Source organism: Danio rerio, chromosome 13 (assembly GCF_052040795.2).
Source record: "Danio rerio strain M-AB ecotype USA chromosome 13, GRCz13ab, whole genome shotgun sequence".
NCBI classification, from domain to species: domain Eukaryota; kingdom Metazoa; phylum Chordata; class Actinopteri; order Cypriniformes; family Danionidae; genus Danio; species Danio rerio.
The window spans coordinates 18,700,024-18,720,487 of NC_141033.1; the positions used below are offsets into that span (position 1 = coordinate 18,700,024).

General features: G+C 35.6%; 1 protein-coding gene across 5 annotated transcripts in view; it reads right to left on the reverse strand.

Annotated features, from left to right (window-relative positions):
- Positions 1–20,464, reverse strand: part of lrmda (leucine rich melanocyte differentiation associated) — a 597,710-nt gene that overhangs the window by 108,111 nt on the left and 469,135 nt on the right. For all 5 annotated transcript variants that reach the window (XM_087277937.1, XM_087277938.1, XM_087277936.1 and 2 more), the window contains 1 exon segment: positions 12,726–12,813. In XM_087277937.1, the coding sequence (XP_087134063.1) occupies positions 12,726–12,813 (88 nt within the window).

The window sequence follows — 20,464 nt, forward strand, 5'->3', positions numbered from 1 at the left end:
TGATTATACGTTGCAATAACTCCAAAAATCTTATGCATTTGCAATTGCTGTTCTGATCAACATTGCATATCCTGCGATGGGACAATTGCAGACACACACATTGCAATATCCATGCCGAAACGATAAATTGTGCAGCCCTAGTTAAAAAAAGCATAATATATTAACCATTTTAAAACAACACTTTCAAAATTTCATATAACATGTTTTGTCTTGCATGTTATAGGGGGTATTATTTACACTACTTTCTAAACAAAATAAAATGACCATATTTTTTTAACAAACATTTACAGAAGTCATCATTAAGTGTGAAAGGTTATATACAAAAAAAAAAAAAAAAAACAATCACCTTGTCAGGCATATTTACAACAAGAGTAAATGATAATTTTGAGGGATATTTGTCTTCAAAAAGTTTTTAATCAAATAATCACATATTCTTTTAAATATTTTAATAAGCATAGGTAAGAAAAAAGTATGTTGTTGGATTTAACATATTCTAAAACTTTTAGATCAAAATCAAAAAATTGTTAGGCATGGGACAGTATTAGATTCTGACGGTATGATAACCTTAGATAAAAATATCACGGTTTTACGGTATTATGATTAATGCTCTAAAATATAATATTCTTTTTAAATGTCTAAGTAAAAAACAAAAACTTTTTTTCTCCTTTGAAAATAATAGATTTTATTTTGAGAAACATTTAAAATATTTAAGCAGTAAACATGTCAACCTAAATTATTAAAAATGAATCATTGACTTCTGTCTTCATTAGCTTCAAAAACACAGATTTAAATAAATGTATTTAAATAGGCATCTTTGGAGATCTTTTCTGCTGGAGATACTTTTGTTCGTGAAAAAAAAAACTGTTCGTTTTATAAAACACGTAAATATAAAATCTTACTCATACCTTAGGTATGGTATAGCAGAAAAGTATGGTGGTTTTAAAACATTAACTTTTCAAACACATTGTGTACCTAGAAAATGGTCCCATGCTTAATTGTTAACTTGGACAAGGGACGTTTATTTCACTCATATTTTGACACTATATTTTTGCAAAGTTTATTTTAAGTAGACACTTTTATTTCAATTTCTAAGCATTTAAAAATATTTTGTGGACAAGGATATTGAATATTTCACCTAAAGACCTAAGCTAATGCTGATAAAGTGATTTTTATGTTATTTTTCAAGTTTTTTTGTTAATGTTATGACCAATAACTGCTAAATTCTACATCTTGCCTAATAAATATATGTCTAAAGGCTAAATTGATTTATTTCAAACTTCACATAGGTAGCACATAATAAAATGTACAAAAGAAATGCATATTTATTTTAAGACTGCAAAGAATTTCAACAGTAGTATTAAATTATTGCCGGTCCTTAAAGATTAACAATGTAATAGTAGGTGATGCTTAAAAAGCATTAATAGGGGAGATGAGCATGTACAAGGAAAGATCCAGTATTATTATAATATTATATATATTATAATATATACATAATATTGATATCAATATAACCTCTAATAGTGAATTAAATACAGCAGATCATTTATAAAGCAGATTGTTTCCAGGAGTGCTGACCAAAACCAAAAACAAAAAAAGGAATAAAAACAATCTTCATAAGTATTCTTCTAAAACAACCACAAGTAGTCTTTTAAAAATACCAACAAGACGGCCAATAACACAGAATTCCAAACTCCCTATCATAATGTCAGCATAATGCTAGACAGAGCCAAAGTTTGGAACAGTTTTTTTGCCGATAACACTCGCCAAGGGAAAAACTGCTTAAGCCATCAGGAGCGAGCCTTTCGAATTTCATCAAGGACGTACAAGCACTTTTCCGTTATCAAAAGCTAAAAATGCACTCAAAGATTGACACGCGCTGTCTGGAAGAAAGAACGACGGCTGAGCGAGCTTACCATAAAGTTTGTCCTGCAGGGTTCGATTTCTATGCATGCAAACTCGTGCTTATAAAACGGCGGAGAGGAACAACTGCTCGACAGGCCATAATTAAGAGGCAACCCAGCCAAAGGCAAAGCTTGGGGCTATTGCATATCCATTGGACTGTAAAACGAGACAAGCAACAGCACATCACCAACACCAATCAAATTTATCTCAATTACATGGGATCGCTGGCATAAATATCTCTGTCTAGGGCTGTATGTTAAACATGGCATTTTAGCTAAACAATGCGGGTGCAGATCCAGACTCTGGTAATTGAGTGATGTGCGCCATCCAGATGTAAGTTAATGGAGGGTAGACAGACAAACAGCAGGTGTAATTCTCTCTCTGTCCTGCTGGGCTCTAAAAGTCAGTGCTTAGCACCCACTGCTCCATCATCTGGCCTCTCCCAGCCACCGTGACAGCACATTTGTCATCATTTTCACATTTTGGGAAAGAAATGTACTGTTTTAATGGCGCCCTCTGAACGGTTCCAGATGTTTGTTTATTTGTTGTGCCGCGACTGTAAAGTCATTTATTCTTCATATGCAGTCCCGCTTCGTGGCTACATGTAATCTATTGTGTAATGACAGCAGACTGTAGGTGGAAAATAGTAAAAATAAAAAATGTGCGTGGTCCCTTGGGGGTCTTCAGTTAAGATTTTCTCTTTGAAGGCTGCCTGCCTCAAGGGTTTAGTTGTGTGCCATTTAAAATACAGTCAACTCAGCTGGAGCAGGGCCCAGAATAGGAGCGTTTAGAGGCGCATGGCTGATGGAGGAGTACGGTTTCACCCTCGATGGCCTCTGCTTTGCTCGTCACAGTAAAGATGAATGATGGGAATTCAAAAGTGGTGGTCGCTGACTTTAAATGTCCAGAGACATATATGAGGATTTGTATATTTTCCATTTCAATTATGGATGAAATTCCAGGGCAACTGTGTGACCTGTTGTAATGAATGGTATTAATATGGCTTTGTAGAATGTGACAGCGGTGAGTGTGGTGGCTCCACTTTATTTTTGTATTTATTTGCAATAATGTGAAGACAAACTTTATTTTTCCAAGTTTGAATTAGAAGCAAATCTCTTTATTTAAAGCAACAGTTGATCGAAAAATAAAAATTATTTTTGCATAAGAAAAAATTAAATAATAATAATTATATTATATCATAACTCCTTGTCATAACTACATTTTGGCTTCATTTCAAGAAATTCTGCAGTTGTATATAATTCTACTTGTCTAGTAAACACAGTACAAAACAAGCAGCCCAGTAGCCACAACATAATCAAGCACGGCAACAAGCTACAGAGCAACTGGAAAAGTCTATAAGTGTTTGATAGCATGTTTTGAGCCAAATGTGGTGAAAATCAGGATAATGATATATGGAGAGTTCAAAACAACATATTTTTAGACTAATTCAAGATAATGGAAAGAAAGCCATGTCAATATTAGGGAATCAATGATATCAGTGTTTACATAACAATAATACAAAGAGTCTGCAAGACCAGTATCATGACGATAGAAAAAACTATTCAAAAGTCATTTGATAAATTTTGTATTGTATTTTGTTGATTTCTATTGATAGAATTTAATTGTTTGTAAATTTTATCCAGAAGATAGCTTGAACTGACGTAATTTGGTCAACATCAGGTCTAGATCACACACACTAAGTTTCAATACTTCAAACCATTGCAGTGATTCAGCCTATAATGTCATCTGGCAGCATTACATAAAGTTTGCGCATATTCTAAATGACAACAGATTTGTCTACATGAATATCATAACTTTTGGTTTACAGGGTACGAAGATGATCCGAATCAAATTTGGTAAAGGTTTACCCAACAGTCTAGGAGAAGTTAAAATCAAAATGGTTTGAACAAAATCAAAATGGCGGACAGGAATTTTCTTATCTGTGTTGTCGGCATGACCCAATAAATAATTTGAGACCAATAGAGACCCTAAGCATATGCAGTCAGACAATATTACCAAGTTTGTAAGTTTCTTATAACTCTTGATGCCATAGGTGGCGCTGTCACCAAATTTTTATGGTGGGGTCAGTGTGAGGTGACAATGATAGACCCAAAAACTGGTGTCATTATATTTAACTATTGCAGAGATACAGCCTCAGATGTAATTTGGCATCATGCCATCACATTTGCCCATGCTGTAAACAAAAACTATTACACCTATAGATACAAATTCCATAAATTTTTACAAATTAGCCAAACGAAGTGGGAGAAGTTAAAAAAGTAGGTTTTTGACTTAGGCTAGATGGCAGACAGGAAGGAGGTATATCCAGCTTCAGACCTGCAGAACCACACACGTTTTAGGCACACACAAGCCAGCACACATTATTATTCTTATTTTAATTTATTACTAACAATTAATTTGTTTGTAATGCAAAATGTGTTGCAACTATAATTACAACAATTTACCAGTACTTTATGGTTTAAAAACAATATATTGCATACTATAAATTACTGTAGTATTTAATGTGGGAATCATTAATAAAAAAGTTATTAGAAAGTTAAACAAATAAATACCTTTCAATCGCTTGAGTTAAATATTAATATAGTGTTATACATTTATTACATGTAAAAATATTTTTATTACATATAAAGATGTATTATTGCCTCTAGTTAACTTGCTATTTTTTCCTTCATTATAAATGAATTCATTATATAAATTAAACCTGTCCAATGTAAATCATTCAGGAAGGCCAGCAAACGAGTATCTGCTATATTTACTCTGACAGAAAATAATGACTGATCATCTATGACGACTGATAGAAAACTGTTCAGTCTATTTTATTGAACGGTGACAGGAAACAACGCTCCCTATTCATATGTAAAGAGAAAATTTATGAATTTTATAAAAGGGTTTAGAAGTTATAAGCAAAAAAAATTCTATTTATTGTAACTCCGGACCACTTAGGGGCACTGCGCTGAAACGCTGCAGTCAACTTCAGACCATGGTTGTGATAACAAACACTAAGTTTGGTGTAAATACGTGAATGCGTTACGAAAGTAACAACTTATGTCAGTTTTCGCAAGCTCTACGTTAAAGTTGTTTGCAAGTTCATAGAAAACGGTTCGTCTAATTAACTTGAATTCAATAACTTTTGGTTAGCACGGTCTGTACATCTTGTGATTCAATTTTGGTGAAAATCAGACAGCCTAAAACTAGTTCGTTCAAACACGTTTTACAAAAATTCTAAATAGCGAAAATTATTTAATGGCTTGAGCCAAGGAATCAGAGGAAAAAAGAATTTTGATTGACCCATTCGGTTCAAAAGTGATAAAGATAAACATAAGTGAAAAGGGCTGCCATAGACTCCCAGAGCGGAAGAAGAAGAGGAAGAAGAAGAAGCCAGAAGAATAATAATAAAAACCGGAATGGATACAATAGATGCCTATGCACCTTCAGTGCTTGGCCCCTAATTATAATAATTACTAAATTAAGTAATAATATTTTGCTCTTGACAAAACTGTCATTACCTTCACGTGAACTGAATTTTTGCTTTGGAGAAATGAAATAGGGTTAGAACGACATGAGGGTGAGGATATCATTTTTTGGGTGAACTGTTCCTTTAAGACAACATTTGTCTCTTGAAAAACTTTGGGTTAGGTTGAGGCGACAGGCCGGTTTAAAGCTGGTGGAAACTGACAGTAGTGCTACTTCCTGCGGCCACACGCTTTCCAGCCCCCCTTCGTCTCCAGACTCTCATGGTTCTCTGTGTCACTGCCATATAACCTCCCTTCTCTGCTTCTGCGTTCCCCTGTCCGTTTCTCTCCTCTGAGCCTCTCCTGTCTACTTGCTGTTTGTCCACTTCCCAATTTTCCCCCAAAACAGCAGACAAGGGTCTTATAACCCAAAGCCAGGACCTCTCATGCCATGCGAATAGCTGGTCTCCCCTCTTCCCTCCGCAGAGCTTCTGTCTGCTGTAATTACCCATGGCACCTTGGCTCTGGGGGTCTGGCGCAGGTGACATCAATTGTAAAAATATTGAGAAAAGGTAGAGTAGGTCCCTGTTTGAGACAGCTTGCTGTCACAGACGCCACTAATCCTGCCGGCCACTGCAGGGCTACAAGAAACATATAGCAAATGTGACGGGACTAGGCTTTTACCTATGGAAGCCTGTCCTAATTTCAGCCATTCTACTGCATACAATTACAATACTTTACTATATATATATATATATATATATATATATATATATATATATATATATATATATATATATATACTAGTTTATTCTGTTTTGTTTCATTTGATAACCTGTGATTCAGAATAAATAGTAATAAACCTATTTAGTAATAAATAGGTCACTCATACCACATTATTGAAAGAGTCTATGTATTGAACGAAAATGACAAACATTTATATCAGATCAATAACCTACAATGAACATTGTGTAACTTTATTATTCTTCAAAAACTTTTTAAAACGTTGTCTTTGCTGTATGACTGGTTCAGTAAAACACAACGCAGTTGAACCTAGTTTACTGTATTTCTCAACATGTAGAATCAACATCTTTTTTCAGAAACAAGTGTACTTCAGAGAAGTGCTCTGTAGGCTTGTTATTTGAACAGACATTGCTTTTCGGGTGATTTATGCATTGATAAATATACATGGTCATGAATGGAATATCCACAGACTGAAATACTGAGCTATTTTAAACTTTGACTTCAATGATCTTTGGTCGACACAGCAACAAAATGACCATTGCACAGCGCAATGAAATAAATGGGTTTCATAGGGCAAAACTTTTCAAATCCGGTGTGAAAGCCACTTCAGAACGTGTAGTGGTTACAACTGGATGTAGAGTGAAACAGCATGCTGAACACTGCTGGGTAGTGCGGCACAGTGTAATCTTTTTTCGGCTCATATCTTGAGCTGGGCATTACAATGGCACAGTGGGTAGCAAAATCACCTCACTGCAAGAAGATCGCTGGTTTGAGCCTCGGCTCGGTCAGCTGGTATTTCTTTGTGGCATTTGCATTTTCTCCTGTGCTTGTAACGGTTTCTTCCGGGTGCCCCGGTTTCCCCGACAAGTCCAAAGACATGTGGTATGGGTAAATGGTTAAGCTAATTTGTCTGTAGTGTATGTGTGTGAATGAGAGTGTATGGGTGTTTCCAAGTGATATCTTGCAGCTGGAAGGGCATCCTCTATCATAAAAAGACTAAGCCGAAAAGAAAATGAATGAATGAATGAATGAATGATATCTTCAGCTGTTTTCTATTTTGGACAAAAACAGAAAACACAATTTTTGTTTTCAGCATCTAATAATTGTGCGCATCCATAAATTAAATGCAATATTGAAATAAAATAAAAAAAACAACAAAAAAAGATCATTACGTGTGTCTGGAAGAGTGGTAGCTATTGGTATTGTTTAGTTAATGTGACTATTTGGAATCTACACAACCAGCTGGTATCATAAATGACTACAATGTCTTAATCAGCAAAAAAAGTGGTTTAACATAGAGACCAAACAATAACAAGTACATCTAAACAGTATACAGATGATCAACCACATTAGTCCATCAACCAAAATGTTTGTATTGATTTATGAAGGTCAGTTCATATCTCGCCCAATGACTGTAAAAAATGTGGACGACACATTGGCAACAGTGCCTTTTTTCCATTGAATGCTTTGGATGCAAAACATCTCACGACAGGCACAAACTCTCGCTAAAAACAACTGAAATTGGAGCCTGGGCGTGCGCAGAAGGATTGCCTGATGGAGTCAGAGGCAGAGCCGCAAAATCAAGCTTCCAACCAAATGCATGTACATCAAATCAACCACACACCCCTTCTCACTTGACCGCCCGTATCTGCACAACAAGAAAGGCTCGCTAAATAAATATAAGCACTTACATTAAAAGAAAAAACGTAATAATATATGTTTAACTAAAAACTGTGTGATGTAAGCTGTTTTTAATAATTTAATATGTTTATATGCTGGACTGCAAAAAAAACTAAGTTAGAGTCAAAAAATATGTCTCTTATAGCTGGTTGTTGGTATTTATTATCTTCATCTTAGGACCTAAAATTTACACATCATGGACAGCTATTTGCCATGCGGGAAAAATTGTACGTTTATATTAGCAAACGGTATATTTCAGGTTATTTACACATCCCAGAACAATATAAAATAGTAAATGGTAAATGATATATAGAAATAATTAATACCATTTACAGGTTTTTTTTTTTTGTTATGTAAGATTTTGTTTCTACAACTTAATATTTTTGAAACAGCAAATTCAGTAGATTAACTTGATAACATGCTCAAACTCAAAATATCAGAAACATCCTGTAAATCAAGTTCAAATAAAGTTACAGGAGATTGATCCGGATATGGGTTAACATTCGGTTTGTCTTCCTAATTATTATTTCAGACCTGAAAATAATTACTGCTAGATAACGATCACCTGTTTTCCATGACATGATAACATTTGCCATGTATTTGCAAACAAAAGGCCACATTTAACCAAATAAACAATGATTCGTCAAATCCTGTAGGTTAGAAAGTATAGTTTACTGCTGAACTCATTTTAAACTAACACAAAAATCAAACATTGGTACTGAAATCTCCTTCTGAAGCTCCGACAGTCTGCTTAGAGAAGCAGTCAATCACAACTGTCAATCATGATGACATCCCTCATTTTTATAGCATTAAATTACTGGCTAAAAAAAACATACTCTTTACAAAAATGAACATCTGAACCTATATCAGCTTGATAACCAGTGCCTCGATAGCCCTAAACCATCTTTCGACACATTTTATTGCAAGTGTAAGTTATTTTTTTTACTTGGGCTCAAGTCTTGTTGATTAACACGGGGCTACCTAATGGCAGGGAGCGTCACTCAAAAGAAGGCGTGTGGCACACTTGATCTCGCTCCTTTGCACAACCTGGCGATAAGCGGTAGACACTCTTTCACTGGTGGTATCCACCATACACTTTTTTTTTATAAACACTCATTGTTACTAGGGAGAAAAAAAATGCAATTTCACACATGTAAGTGGGCCTGTAATATCACCTGTAAAACACACTCTTTCCTCTGCGCACCAGACTCTTTACTATAAACATTTTATTACAAGGACCTAACAACTTGTCATGACATCCATGTCTTGCTGCCCTCTGGTTATTTGAAGTCTTTATTTCATCCTCAGCTATACGGTGCATCTACTAAATCAGTGTTTCTCAACCATGTTCCTTGAGGACCACCAGCTCTGCACATTTTCCTTGTCTCCTTTACCAAACACACCTGATTCAGATCATCATCTCATTAGCAGAGACTGGAAGACCTTTAACGGGTATGACAGACAAAGGAGACATCCAAAACAGGCAGTGTTGGTGTTCCTCCATTGACGTGGTTGAGAAACACTGTACTAAATGACTACATGTTTTCCCACAAATGGCTTTTACATAACACTACTTTGTAAGCATCTTTAGGGCTGTGTTTTGGTTTGTAGCTGTACTACAACACACTAGAACACATATATTTATTTGCAGCATGCATTCTTGAACAAGTCCAATGACAACAAAACCCGCTATATATAGACAGCTATAAGAAAATCCTCAATAATAGCATTACATGCTGCTTCACTAAAGCTATGAGACATTTAGGATCTGATCATATTGCAGTGTTGATGAAGTGGTGTTTCCTAGTGTAATCTAAAAATGTAGAGACAGTAATGAAAAGCTGATGATTGTTTTACAGCGAGAACATGCCATGTTGATACTGATGGCTCAGATTGCCATCTTGCATTTAATAATTACCACACAACAGAAATGAAGATCAGTATTTAGGATCTTGTTACTTATTCTTTACACGTTAGAATGTGTCTCATTTGAGCAGTGGTCAATCTGAGTGAGCCAGTGCCACCCAGGCACCTATATAGTCTCTGTGTTTTAATGAAGGGCACTGATAACAAAGAAAAAATGCAATTGACTAACATCTAAACCATTCTTCAAGCCATTGTATTGTCTTTACAAAGAAAGTCAGTGTTGTTTTGGACATTCATTGTGTGAGCGAAAGACAACATTCTTCACAAGTAAATGATAACAGAACTATCATTTGCGGGTGAGCTACAGTATTCCTTTAAGAGCAAATGAGTTCATAAATAAAAGCTATAGTACATAAGCAAGTAATAATTGCTGCGCAAGCCCCATGAATTATCACAGAGCCAAACACAATGCTCGACTTTCACTGACAGTGTCTTGGAGGTGAACTGCATCTTTTAGTGTCATGGCTATTCTATTAAAGCATTTTCATGGCACAGCCAAAGGTGAGTTTTAGTAAAGAGTTACAGTGTCAGAGCCAATGCATTAAGCAAATAGAATAGGCAATAAGTCAAGATAAATAAAAATGGCGCGATAAAGGCAGAGGAATAAAAAGAGGCGAAGGACGAAGATGAGGGCTTGTGTTATCTAACGCTGCAGTACAGTATCGTAAAAATAACAAATGGAGAGTGTCAGCTCGCCCAAATCTAAGCGGGAGAAAAAATATTTCATATGTCAGCTCCGTTCACCTTTTAATGGACTATTCTCAAGCAGCATGATTTTGACAAAGCACTGGGCTTTCCTCTACATCACTTGAGAGGTGCAGGTCAGCCTTTGTGAAATAGATCTGTCCTTGGTGGGGGGTTGAGAAGCACACAGCTGACCTCGCATGAAAGTACCACCGCCGTGGCCGTGACATAAAAACAATGCTTTGCATTGCACAGACAAAAGAGCATGATAAATGTGGCCGGCATGAAAGAGTCCAGCACTTCAAAACCATCTCATCTGCAGGCTTTCTATTAACAATCCAGTCTGCTTTGTTTACATACCTGTCATATGGGTATAAACCGTACAGCTATAAAGAAAAATAAGTAGCTACTTGAAAATTTGCTTGATTTTTTTGTGATTTATTAGTTTTATGTACAGACAAAATGTTAATATTTGTTTTATTCAATAAAAGTTGGATTATAATTCATGTCATAATTAAAAAAGAACTGAGAGCCAAAGAAATAAAATAAAAACTGATCAGAATACAAATGCTCAAAACTACTGTTGACATTTCTTCCGTATTAAAAAAAAAACATTGCCATAGAAACATTTTTGCCATTTAATACAATATTAACATTTTTAGACATGCTTATACACATTTTTCTGATAACTTAAAACAAAATAAAATTTATATTATTTAAATTTATGGATATTGATTGATATTATTCAATTGATATATTGATATTTGTTTAGAATAACATTTCTTCATAATAAAAAAGGCAACAGAGAGCCAAAAAAAAAGATAGAAAACTCGATCAGAATACAAATGTTTTCATTCGTTTTGACTGAAAATTGGGGTAATTACATCAAATATTGATTTCTTAAAAATATAAACCAAAAACTGGGCATTTTTGTTATTATTTTAAGCATACAATTTAATTATGTTATATGTTTGAGTAAAACTTAGGTTTTGTTTTATTCTATAAACTACTGATGACATTTCTTCCATATAAAACATTCCCATGTTAAATCATTTTTGGCATTTAATACAATGCAAATATTTTCAGACATGCTTATATTCATTTTTTTGATAACTTCAGATGATTGAAAACAGCAATATTTGTGGTAATAACCCAGATTAAATCAAAGAAATTATATCAAAACATCTATCTGAATGTCTTCATTCTATGTGTCATATATATTAACATTTTACTCAAACCTAAAGCTTTCAAAAATCTAACAAATCTTTATTTTATTTTTTTACTTTAAAGTGAGCTCTTAACCCTTTAACTGCCCCACCACCAACAACAAAAAATGGATAGCATTTCTTAACTCCAAATCAGGCCCTTAGCCAGGGGTGGTTCGGGTGGTTCAAAAGGCCCAATCCTCACTGACAAAGGTCCAGAATTTGCCAAATACATGAGCTCTTTTGTCCTATTTTGACTGCTATGCCATCATAAATAATGAAAATAACCCATGGAAAAAGGTTTTAAGACTAAGTGGAATCCTCTGTTGGCTGTGGTGACTTCAGCTAATCAGTTTTGGCCAATGCACACAATTATTTTCCATGAGTTCAACATCAAGCTGTGCAAGAAAGCATACAATCTGATGTAAGTCAGGTCATTTTTTGCTACACTATTGTTTTTAAACAGAGAAAATAGTTTACACGTAACTTTTATTCTAGATACTGGACCTTATTCTTGAAAGAAAAAAATGACCCAAAAAAGGTGTGAAGGATCAAAAGCAGCCCCTATTAAAAAGAATTTCAATCCTATTGTAGATTGTATTTGTTGATTTGTAGATTTGTAGATTTGTAATTGTTGTTATCCATAAATTATCAAATGTAGTTCTTTTTGGTTATGATGACCATCCAACAATCCATTTAAGCTAAAGTAGTGCTTAAAATGTCACTAAAATGCAGTATTTAAATAAATAAATAAATAGTAGCCTAAATGGCTATAGTAGCCAATTTATACAAAAATAAAAATTTTAATAAAATATTATTAAATACTAAATCTTTATTTTTGAAGTATGCCATAAAATATTTCATATATTCATTTAAAATTTTTTATTTATTTATTTTTTTTTACAATGAAACCAAAATAAAGTGTAGTAGTGCAACAGGATTATGTTTGTTTGACTTTCTTGTAAACCAACAATGCTGTGTGTATAAACCATTTTTTTAAATAGTCATTCTCTAAATGACTTTACAGTCGAGCAGGCAATTAAAGGGTTAATATTCTCCAGTATGCACAATGTTTTTAAATATTTTTTTTTTAAAAACAAAATAATACTACCTTTATGGTTCCGGGCATCTCTGGATCCTCTTGGCAGTGGTGTGTAAGGCGTGGCAATGGATTCAGACCTCGTATCACTGGCAGTGTCCTGAAACAGAACAAAAAAAAAAATGTATATATATATAATATTTCTCAGTGTGCAGTTTACACACCTGCAAACATTTATAACATCTACGGCAATGTATTACTCAGCAGAGACAGGAGAAATGTTGGTTATTGATTTCCGTATGCGATGATCCTAATTGAGTTAAATGAAAAGAAGTCATTTGTCACAAGCAATCTGGAATATTTCTTCAGATTGATGACACAAAAGGGAGAGAGAATGGAAAACGCACGGCGGGGCGAGAGACAAGTGAAGAATGCGGGTGAGATTTCACTGCCATGACTGATTGTCTAAATGCCATAAATTTTATCAGTGCAGAGGAGAGGAAATGTTAGGAGCGGCGTTCGTATTTTATCAGGGCTCAGGACGAGGGCAACTTTCATTATTTTGCAAGGAGGGGAGTGAAAGGTGAGGATGGGCGCTGGCTTTGATTACCTGTCCCCTGCCTATTGAAGAGTGGGGGCCACCAGGGAAAGGGCCCCAGTCACTACTCAGCCATGAAGAGCCCCACGGGTCAGACCTAGGTCAACCTGCCACTCACACACACACACACACAAGTGGCTGTGTGTTGACAATCCAACAGGTGGCATGAAATTACTGCTCTCCAAAGGCCAGACCTGAGTTTAAGTAAACTCATCTCTCACTGGCCGACCTTAAAAATACAAATATATTCACATAAAGGCCACCGCATAGACAGACAGAACAGGGAGACGAGTTGGAGAGAATACAGATCGCCTGTGTGCTTCGGGTAGGTCACAAGTGTTGTTTTCTACCTCCTTTGTCTTCTTTCAAGGACCAAAAACAAAGTATATATCATGATGTGTTGATATCTGATGCCTTTGTGAAAATATTCTGCCTTTCTGCAGGCAGAAATTCTCTGAGCATTTAATCATTCTGAGAGTAGAGGTTGCCTCTTTTTTACTGAAATCACTGCTTTAGTGAGTGAGAATGCCTTGTGCATGTAAGATTAAAAGAATTTAGATTTTAATATTTTCTAATTTGACAGTGCTCTTTTATAATTGAATGTGTTTCATAACAATTTATTTCTGTGATGGCAAGCTGAATTTGCAGCAGCCATTACTTCAGTCATCAATCAGAAATAATTCTAATATGATGATTAGTATTTTCAAATTAAGATCATAGCGCCCTTACGATTATGGGTAAAACTTTATTTTGATAGTCCATTTGAGTATTAGTAGACTTACTGCCTAATATCTGTTGATACTGCTGCTAAACAAACATTTCACTGACAAAAAAACTTTGCAAGTACATGTCTACTTGCACTAGCCCTAACCCTAAGCCCAACCTAACAGTCTACTTATATTCTTATAAGAATTAGTTGGCATGTAGATGCAATGTTTCTTAAACTCAACAAACGGACCATCAAAATATAGTGTGACTCAATTATGACTGTTGAAAACAAAAATAACTTTGCAAATCCTTCTAACATTAGAATTCAGTGCTTAAATGTAAAAAAAAAATATTATTTATAAATATTTTTCTGTATGTGAAAAATTTAATAAAATCAAATTAAAAAGCTTTGTTTGTGTATGTGTGTGTGTGTGTGTGATCATCACATGACTAATCTTCACACTAATTACCCAAATCCACTGGGGTACGGCAGCATTGGGGTTTCCAAGCATGTCAGCGCTTTCCTTGTTACCATTTCAATCTCCTCCGGCCATTTGGCTTTAATATCCTAAAGCAGCATTTTTAGTGTCAGCTTCAGTCCGCCCTGACTAATTTCCTCTGGACCTGACAGATCAGAGGCCTTCCCCACCAAACAGCCCTGTCCCAGCCACAAAGCCGCTCGTAATCCTGCTGCTTGTCTACAATTAATCTTCCCAGTTGCCACATTATTAACACCACCACCCACAGTCAGGGGCTGGCTATGCCCCACCGGACACACAGTACCCCCCCCTCCGGCCCAGCGGCCAGGCACGTCAATCACATGCCGTGCGCAAAAGTCGCCTGCTGTCAACATCAGAGATGCCCCCTTCTCTGCTAAGCATCCCACCCCTCCCGGGCCGAGTCCACTGATCAAACACCCCCATCCTGGAAGAAGATTAATCAGAGCCCTCCCTCCACTTCCTCCACTCCCATCCACTCCTCTCTTTCTCTTTATTCAATGAGCCATCATCGAGATGAGAAAGGAGGCCTGGCTCATAATGGGAATCCCGGCAGAAAAAAAAAAAAAAAAGTTAAAGGAAAACTCAGTTTGAATGCCAGCTGTTATCTGGGGGGAAAAAGGGCAGGAGGACAAGAGCCTTGCTTTGATCGGCATCCTTAAGATTTTACACAAACATAATCACAAGCCAAGGGGTCATCCTGAAGCCTTTGAATTCATTCAATCCGGGAGCTTTAAGCATGCACAGGCAGTTAAGAGCTTTTCCTTTCACCGAGCACTTTGTTTTTGGTTGATTTTAAAAGATATACATCACTATCCATCAAACAAATGGCAACTTGTGTGCACAGACCTGCCTATCTTTAATGAATGATAGTCAGTTTGTTGGGAGATTTGTCTGAATGTTATTGCAGTAAATAAAATATCAAACCAATTGTCACCTGGAGGCAAATGGTGCAATGACCTGAGCAAACTAACTCACTAACATTTTTAAGCATAATGTCAGTTCTCAACGTTCACACAAGTGTGTAACGTCGTAACCCAAACCTCAGAAAATTGTGCATTTGTGTATTTTTACTTTAAAGGAAAAGTTAATTTGATCATTGGTGGTTGTGTATGTTGATTAGGGCGGTGAAATTGCTCGAAATCAAATCACAATCGCAATTTGAAGCATTGTTAATTTTATTTATTAATTATAGAATTTAAAGTTATAGCATTTATTATTGTTAGTTTAATATATATATATATATATATATATATATATATATATATATATATATATATATATATATATATATATATATATATATATATATATATATATTACAGTATGTAACCATCTTACTAGCCAATTGAGTGACAAATACTTTCATTCTGGCCAATTAGAATTGCACAACTGACCTATGCAAAGGCCCACAATTAAAAGAAAACAAACAAACAGGAAAGTGCAGACAAGTGAGATAATGGCGTCCGCTGCTTCAGAAGTTTAATAGACAAATTAATATATAAGAAAAACAGCATTGGTAATATGGGAATGTTTTGATTTCAAAGTGCTAAACACAGAACAAAAAAAAAAAAATTTTTAAGAGCTGTCGCAGAATTGTTGCCACGACTTACAGATTATTGAGCTGAAGCTTGACTATAAAATTAAATCGCAAATCAAATCGCAACATATGTCAAAAAAATTTACAATTAGATATTTTCCCCAAATCGCACAGCCCTAATGTTTACACACTAAATTTATTAATCAATCAATTAATCAACTAATACAACAGTGACTGAAATAATCACGCTTGGCATAATGCATACCGAGGGTGATTTTTATTTTTATCAAAGTGTGTGTTTTTGGGGTTTGAATATGCATGTATGAATGAATAAATGAAATAAATGAAATAAACAAACAAAATAAATATTTAAACAACAACAACAACAACACTGGTAGTAATAATTACAGACTATAATTAAATAAATTGGTAAGTGAATGTTATAGCTACTTCTGTGGATACAAATAAATAAACAAACAAACAAAGACGGCTGTAGGTTGCTTGAATTGCCAATGAAACAATGAAACTGTCCATTTTAGAGATTAAAGATTAGTGTCTGGGTGAAAGATATTATGCCATTGACCACAAGGTGAAAGAAGAACCATTCACTCAATACAGCTCTGATGAACACTCCATCAAGGCTACAATTTTATATACATCTTTATAGACCATTTTGAGGGATGTAAACAAAAACCAATGTATTTCCTGTTTTACATTTTTAATTTCTATAGCTTCCAAGAATCCAAAAAAAAAAAAAAACAGCTACATATTGATCAATAATGTTAACACTGAGTTATGATTGAATTGCCTCTTGTTACAGTTGTGAAATAGTTTGATAACAAGTAGGAAATGTTCAATGGTCTATAAAGCATCAGCAAATAAACTAAAGCTCCTTCAAGAACACCCAACACCAAGACACATCTTCCAATCTCATCTTCCAGGAGCCAAACTTCAGCTCTCATCCGTTCCTTTTGTTCCTTCTCTTTCTCTCCACCCACTCACGTTCTGACATAAGAGTGCAATAATTTCCTGCACTGGTCAGATGGGGGCGCTGCAGCGTCAGGTTTGCATACGCCTCTCTCTCATCTCAGCACGCAGGGCTCTTGTTCTCCAGGCCCTGGGCATATGCTGCCTGCTCACATCATTATTGTCTTTATACACTGAGTAATCACTACACTTTATGATAATGCAGCAGAAATTTACAAGCTGGAGAAAGAAAGAAAGTCTCTAATAATGGCATTAACAGAGAAAGCCACAGCAGCTCTCGGCCCAACAGGGGCTCTGCACTCAAAGGGAGGACTGCTTGCTGAAAATGTCACAGTGAAATATGACTCGTCTCCTGGATTATACATCATACTCATGCTCCCTCTTCCCTTCGCATGTCCTTTTTTTTTCTTTCTCTCCCCCGCAAATAAATGACGAAAAATCCAGCCATTTGTGATTATCAACTCCAAACAAATCTCCAGCCCAGAGAGTGGGTAGAGGTGAACGGCTGGCTAAGATGCAGTTAACGCTATGATTTGGTTTGCCGCGAACCCCCAAAGCTGGAGACATCCCTGAAACATCAAGAGTTGAGCGCATCCAGAGCAACTTGCGGCGCATCTCATCCTTACAACGTCTGATCAGGGCTACAATCTAATTACCAGTGCCACAAAAGAGATATACAGAGATAGAGTGAGACAGACAGAGGGAGAGAGAAAGAGAGGCAAAGATCAGTGTAAACACCAGTGCTTTTTATCTCCTTATATATCTGGACAAGTAGACAAAGTGCTAAAACGAAATAAATGTGGCCTGACAGCCACTTCAAAGAGTTCAGCCAGGGGCTTTACTGCTACTTAAGGCGCAGGAATGTTGTTGCTAAGCATCAGCCTACAACCTATCAGGCCCAACAGAAGGGCCTGCTTTCCCTTTAAGAGCAAGCGAGAGAAAGAGAGTGGAAATTCGACAGTAACGGGAGGCTTGGGATTCAAGGAGATTTTGTAGCTTAAAGCAATTGTTAGAAGAAACAAGCTTTCTGTTTTGTTTTCTCTTGACACCATTTCAGCTTTTTGTGCTTGCAAAAGACATGTAGTAAAATGTTTTTTGATATGTTTTCTCTCTGGGTCTGTAACAAGGAGGGGGAAAAAAAGTGTTTTCCGTGGGTATGAAACTTTCCTTGTCTTTCGTGCAAGACTTTTTTTTTCCTCTCTCTCTCTCTCTGATGAGCCGAAGATCAGAAGGAAAACAAATATCTTTGTGTGTATTTAAGTCAATGAAGAGTCGGTCTGGTGTTGACTTCTATTTTTACTTCTTAAGCTCATTTAATCATGATATGCTTTGCATAAAAAGTCTTCTATATATGTGGGGCAGACCTATAAATTGTATCTGAAGCGCAGACTGTGATTATACACAGTATAAATGTCACGCTGAGAGTGGGAAAATGTTCAGTGTGCCAATCACCGAAGAAGCACTTTAATGCTTTTGACCTTCATAATTGTCTCTCAGATGTGTGGCAGTAATGCGTTTTAAATGGGTGTAGTGTGCATAAAAGTGTATTAATTCTGTTTTCTTAGGTAATGACTAGAGAGGAAAGGCTGGATGTAATGGTGCCTGCCCTCCGAAGGCTTTAAAGCCTTTTCTGTGGTGTGAGCACAGTGTGAGCTGCATTGAGCAAGTATTTAATGATTTACCAGTTCTACTTCAATGCACTTGTGCTACGTAAATGTATCATATGATCACTGATCACAAGTGAACCAGCTTTAGCCTCAAGCATATACCCAAATTCTCACCGGATACAGGAATCTATGCGCAGCTCTGCGTTAAAAAGCAAAGATTAGGGCACGACAGGAAGTTAATCAGCCATATCACAGGCATAACACTTTACGTGGCTTTACAGGAGTTGAACTTGAAACAGTCAACTTTTTTTTTTTTAAAGAACAGAAGTGTTATCAGCTGCATTATTAAGAATGATCCTGTCAGGAACATAAATGTACTGGGGAAAAAAATTACTTACTGGAACTAACTTAACCAAATGCCGCAGGCTGTTTCTCATTCATTTGTTTCTCATTAACAAACAAGGTTTCAATTGATAATTTAACTCCCTTAGTTAACAATAACAGACAAGGCCTCAATAACATGTATTAACGATACTGCGCATGTCTACTAAATGTATTAAAAATACACTACATTAACATTAGCTAATGCACATAACCTTAAATAAACAATTAATGAACAATTGCATTTTTTTACTAAAATTACAAAATTTGCTCTAGAAATGCTGTAATTTTGTTGATGTGGTTATTAGTTCATCCTAGGGCTACATGATATTGAAAACAAAAATGACACTGCAATATTTTGTTTTTCTGAAATATATGTTGAAATATATAGAATTTTAAGAAGATGACCATTTGTAAAGAATTCACAATGACAACACCTGAATTGGGAGGAATTTGTGGATGAGTGCATCTGCATCAAATGTGATCTATCACGTGATCGGAATTCTGATCACGCACTTTCTGACACGATCAGAATCAGATGCTACCTCCCGATCAGGACTTGTATATTCTCATTATTTTTAACACATCTATAGTTAAGTGGTGACAGAGTTAGACCTCTTCCTTCACTTCACACAAAAACAGCAACATGTGCGGCATTACGTCACTTTGTTGCAGCGAAGCTTTTGGTTAAATGCCGGCAAAGTAGATCACAAAAGCACCTTGAAGTGAAAGTGTGAGTATGTGGTAAATTCTAGATAGGATACAGCTGCGGATACGCACATCCATACAGCATAATATTTTTTACACTGTATAACCATAATTCTTATTTTTACAGTAGCGTGATGATTGGGTTTTAAGGTTTAAGCTAGTCTCTAAATTGTTTAAATTCACTTGAAAACTTTTGCAGATTCACACAGTGTGACACCCATGCTGAACCGATATATTGTGCAGTCCTAGCTTATCCATAATAACCTGAAGTTATAAATATAACCTGTTTTAGATAACAGATTATGTTATGTTTTTGTTTTTTGTTTAAATAACAACACTTAACTATATAAATTACAAAATGCTGTATTTTCATTTATATATACTGCATAAAAAATATGTTGTAAATATGTTTTGCTCTCAGAGTTAACTAAATTTAAATGAGACTCCAGTAAAAAGTTCCTCAAAAAAAAAAAAAAAAGCTTAAGGTCATTATTTTCTAAAATATCTTGTGATATTCTATGTAATGACAAAATTTAAGAGCAATGAGAGAAATCTAAGTCTACAGCAAAGTTTTACAGTGTACAAGCCATTCAATTTAATTGTTGGCATATTATTAATTGCAGTTAGAAAAAGCTGGATATATTTTATGTTTGTCAACTGCATATATATACTTCCAGAGTTCCCCGTGCGTATGTATCTCCCCTATATCTTTCCATTTCACAGACACTCTCTCTCAAAGGTATGACACACGCTGGCTCTTTATGTTGCGCTTAGGAGCTGTATCT